At 32.3% G+C, this 5,000-nt stretch overlaps 1 protein-coding gene across 1 annotated transcript in view; it reads left to right on the top strand.

The window, feature by feature from the left end:
* Positions 1-5,000, top strand: part of LOC137618429 (cell adhesion molecule Dscam2-like) — a 225,784-nt gene that overhangs the window by 218,286 nt on the left and 2,498 nt on the right. Inside the window, exons 34-35 of the mRNA XM_068348598.1 lie at positions 274-485; positions 2,128-2,365. Coding sequence (XP_068204699.1) covers positions 274-485; positions 2,128-2,365 — 450 coding nt within the window. The remainder of the gene's footprint in view (positions 1-273; positions 486-2,127; positions 2,366-5,000) is intronic.

Raw genomic sequence — 5,000 nt, 5'->3', positions numbered from 1 at the left:
TTTTACATCATTTCAATTCTGAAACGTTGGAAATCACAATTATGTTATTACAAAAAGAAGAGTAGGTACTATAAACTTTCAGAATTGAGATATATAATGTATATAAAAAGAATCAAATGAAATTGTTTGGTGCAAGGTAAAAGGATTTGATTCTTTATGTCTTCTAAATGATATATGCCTGGCCACTTCCATGATGAACATGATAATCAAATCTTTTTCCCAACTATGATAAGGCAAGCATCGGTATTACAATAATTTTCTCTTGTGACATAGTTCGTGAAGTGGAATTTGATTTGACAGAATACGCAGACGACATCTACCCTTATGCAACCTTCCAAATGAATAGCACCCATCCACAACAGCAACAACAACAGCAACGACCTCGGTTACAGCAGCCTACACCCCAGCAACACCACAATCCGTCTCACGGCCATTACCAACCATGTCCGTATAAAGATGTCATGGCACAGAGAGAGGTAAAAATGGTAATGAGTGCAGTTGCTTTGTTTAGTAAACTTGGAGTAGAATTTTGAAATTTGCATGAAAATTGGAAGTGGATATGACAACCTTTATCAAAATATCTCAGCAGTATAGAGGCAGGTCTTCAGTTTTTCTCATAATTATAACCAGTTTTGAAAGGATATTTCTCCAGACAAAGAAGGTGAGACCATGATGATATTAAGTTTGATCAGTCTAAGACAAAATTTTCTTCTTACTTACATAATGTGTCGCCCTCATTTTCAAAATTTTTAAATTTTGTTATGAACATTTCATTAATTAAGGAGTACAAGTTACTCTGAAGGTCAAATAAGATATACATAGATGTATTCATAATTTGTATGTTACCAAAGAATGTGAGTTAAAGAATAAGTCTAAACACCCAAAAACGTTAAGACTCGTCATCTTTAAAGAAATAAATTTTTCCACCCGAAATAGTTTCAAAAGTTGACATCAAATAAACCTTTATCATAAAAGGGTAACTGATTCATTTATACCTTAACAACTCTAAAGGAATAAAGGTAAAAGAATAAAATTTTGTTACACATAAAAATTTACAAGAATCTTGTGTTGAATGATTATATTAACCAGTGCCATAACGAGATGTGGAAAGTTCAGGTGTTTTCTTATATATTTTACTCGTACATATAGCAAATCTGGGCGACAGATATTAACCTGTAATTTTTCTACAACCAAAAGAAGCCATTATGCAAGTAAGGGGGAATTATATTTGCACATAATGATACGACACCAGTTATGCTGTGTATACAAAGAAACATGTATTATCTTTGGAGAACAACCTTGTTATTCAGACTCATCTCATAACGGTTTTAAAGACATTTTATTACTTGCTTTCCAGAGTCGTCACTTGAACTAAAAAATATTTCTTATTCCAATCCATATTAACTTTATATTTTTCTGTAAGGAAAAATCAGTAAATGTGGGCATTAGCTCTGCATTGAAATTATATAAAATTCTTAAAAAAAAAAAAGAAAAAAAAAAAAAAAGAATTATGTAAGTTTAAAAGTATTATCCTACCAACACACTAAATTCACCAACATGTGGTCATGATATGGTTTGAGGAAGTAAGATCAAATTGATTTTAAAGTGTAACAGCAAAACTGAGTACTTGCTGTTATGTATGCTGCACTGAAACTTTAATTACAGATAACATAATTTGTCTGGCAATTATGGTGTTGATGTATGATTATATCATCAAATCTATTGCATTCAGATTGGATGGATATATATGTATCAATCTATTAAAGGTATTTGATAGCGATACTAGTATTATAAACATTAGAAATTAATCCAAATTTGATTTTTGAAGACTGTTCTTTTTAATTCATAATTTTGATATATTTTTGTTAAGCAAAACATCTACATATTTTCAGATACATATTTTGTTATGTTTCCATATAGTATTTTTAGTATCAACAATCTTTAGTGTACACAAAATCTACTTAGTAATGTTCATACACACAGAAAATTAATGATCGGAAATAAAGAAACAATGCCTTGAGATGAGTAACAGTTCTGTAAATGTATCGGCCCATGTGCAGTCCTATTGTAATCCAGCATAAACTTTATTTTCTTTCTTATTTTCTTTATGACTTTGTTCTTGAACAGAGGATCACTTCTACTGGTGACACCTACTGTCGAGTGGGAGTTGGAGGAGGAGGGGGTGGGGGTGTGGCTATACGGGGACGTCATCCTACACCGGCCCCTCGATCTGTGAAATCTGAGAGTGAGGAATATGATACATTTGGATCGGATTCGGATACAGATCCACCTGCCTCTAGCCGGACCGAGTCGTCCAACCAGTTGGACCACGACAGGTCAGGGCAGATCAGAGCTGTGCATCATAGTAAGTCCCTATGCATCCATGACCTCAAAATATCTTTTATTTAGTCATACTTTACTTTTTTCATGTGTTTTATACATTAAACAGTTTTATTTACCATTTATTATTATTATTTTTACTACCAGTTATTTGTTTTTATAATTCATTTACATCAGATTCATTTTTCTTTTTTAAACAAGACTCTCTTTCACTATATACATATATATATATATGAGATATGAAAATTAATAATGAAAACTGGCTGCTTTTGTTTATAGGAATTTTTACTCTTCTCAGAATATAACAGAACTTTTCAGATTTTTCAATTTTTTAAACTTTGAACCTTTTAATTTTCTTTTATTTTACTTATTTTTTTTACTGATTTGTGTACTCTATATCATGACCTATATTTCACTGTAAGCGTACTGTCTATACTTTTTGCTAATTTAGTTTTGAATTCCTCTCCAGCTTCTGTTTTATGAGGTTATGGCCCTTGAATCCACCTCTCGATGTTATCATCTACGTGTCTCGACAATGTATGTCAAGGAAGTACTGAGATGTCTGTGTGTTTGACCAAGACCTTTCAATCCATATCTTAATTTTAGCCTTCTCTCATTTTTGGAGGGTGTCACTTATCATGAAAGTATAATTAGATTCAAAATTGATGACAATACATGTCACATTTTACTTTACCGGTATTTTGACTGTGCCCACAAGCACATCTCACATTTTATAAAATCGTTGCTGTTTAATGTTTTATCCACGTCTTAATATCAGTAGATCTTGGTAGTTCAAATTTTCGTTTAGATGTTCTTAACTGGTATACTATTTTTCTTATCATGGCGTCAGTTAACTAAGGTTTCAAAACTCATTCTGAATTTTATATATCAGCTGACGACCGTTTTCATACGTCATAACAATTTTTGGTGTTTCTTGCCACTAAAGTAATTTATTCCTCACAATTGGATTTATGTAACTTTAGTGTTTGTTATATTAGACCATTGAAGTCCCATATGTCATGAATGTGTGTGTGTTTGATTGCACGAATTTACCGTTCGGATGCTTTGAAAAAAAAATCAAAATTTCATATTTAGCATTATTTCAGTATCTTAGCACTTTCTTGTTTAATATCACTTATTTTTTTGGCTGTATCACTTTATGTACCTAAAATAATAACTGAGGATCCTCCATTGTCACCCAACACCCTTTTCTGGATATTTGAGCATTAAAGCTTTTTTTAGCAAAGCACAAATTTTTTTAAGGAGAGAACCTTTTGCTCTACTAAGTTGTTTTGAATGTTGCATCCAGTGTTCTTATGCAGTTTATTGCCTTTCTCTTATCAGTGTTTAGATGTATATGTATGTCTTTAAAATGAAAAATAAGACTTGAAGAACTCTAAAAGGGAACTTTTCTGCATTAAATTAGAAATTATGCTCATAGGGACAAGTCTTTCACACCCAGATCATGTATGCAGAGGTCAGGTATCTCAATATTTATTACACTTATCTTAATCTTTCTATGATGGAGTTCTTTGGCAGACCTGATCAAATCAGCGATCACTAAGATATTTGTGTAGACTAAACCATCACGTAGGTCATAACTTTAAGTCTGAAAAATTTTTGAGAAGCAGGGTATTAAGACAACAACAAAAAATAAAATCAATTAGATTAATTTAGAAATAAATGATGTTTTAGCTCTCCCTGGGGTAAAAGGGTAAGTACATCATTATAAAAGTGTAATATCAAATATACTGTACATCATGGAATTATATTTGAGGAATGGAATCCAGAAACAATAACTTCATTCTAATACACACTCTAATTTTGTAATGGAACTAAAAATAAAAAATAAATTGTTATAAAATTTATGACTGCGATGCAAATACAACTACGGAATGATGACCTTAAGAATTAAAGTCAAATCTCTGTGTGTAAGCACTACTCTATTCGTTTCTTGTCAAATATACAAAGTTGGGACTCCGAGAGGGGTTTCACAATGTTATAGAGCTTAGTTTACTATAATCTTTTCCATGTAGCTTATATGCTACCTTCTGTGCACAATGCCAGAAAAATACTTTATTGATAAAAGAAAAACTCATATAAAAGAGAAAGGAAAAAAGTTCCTATCTCCTCAAAGTAACAATCTCTCTCTCTCTCTATCTCTCTCTCTCTCTCTCTCTCTCTCTCTCTCTCTCTCTCTCTCTCTCTCTCTCTCTCTCTCTCTCTCTCTCTCTCTCTCTCTCTCTCTAAGAGAGACATTTTACCAAATGGGACTCACTCCACAACCTAAGTTGTTCAACAGCAATAGCCAATGCGATAAAAAGTAGAGACAGCAAACATAAATCAATGAGTCCACAGCCTTCAACTCATGAAATTTCCGAGCACAAGAACGTAAGCCCAAAAGTAGATAAATTAGTTAGAAAGGCCAAGATCAATGAAGAGCAAAGAGTGGCTTCAGCTAGTAAAGAAAACCCAAAAGAATTTTTTGCATACGTAAACAGTAGAAAACAATTAAAAAACAGCATTAGCCAATTAAGAAACTCAGAAGGTAATCTTATAACAAAGGCTTTGGAAAAAGCCAAATTAATAAATGCATATTTCACAACTGTATTCACAAGGGAAGAATCAACGACCGTCCCTGAACCAGCTGTCAAATATAA

Source organism: Palaemon carinicauda, chromosome 2 (genome assembly GCF_036898095.1).
Source record: "Palaemon carinicauda isolate YSFRI2023 chromosome 2, ASM3689809v2, whole genome shotgun sequence".
NCBI classification, from domain to species: domain Eukaryota; kingdom Metazoa; phylum Arthropoda; class Malacostraca; order Decapoda; family Palaemonidae; genus Palaemon; species Palaemon carinicauda.
This window is presented reverse-complemented; position numbering and strand designations above follow the sequence as displayed.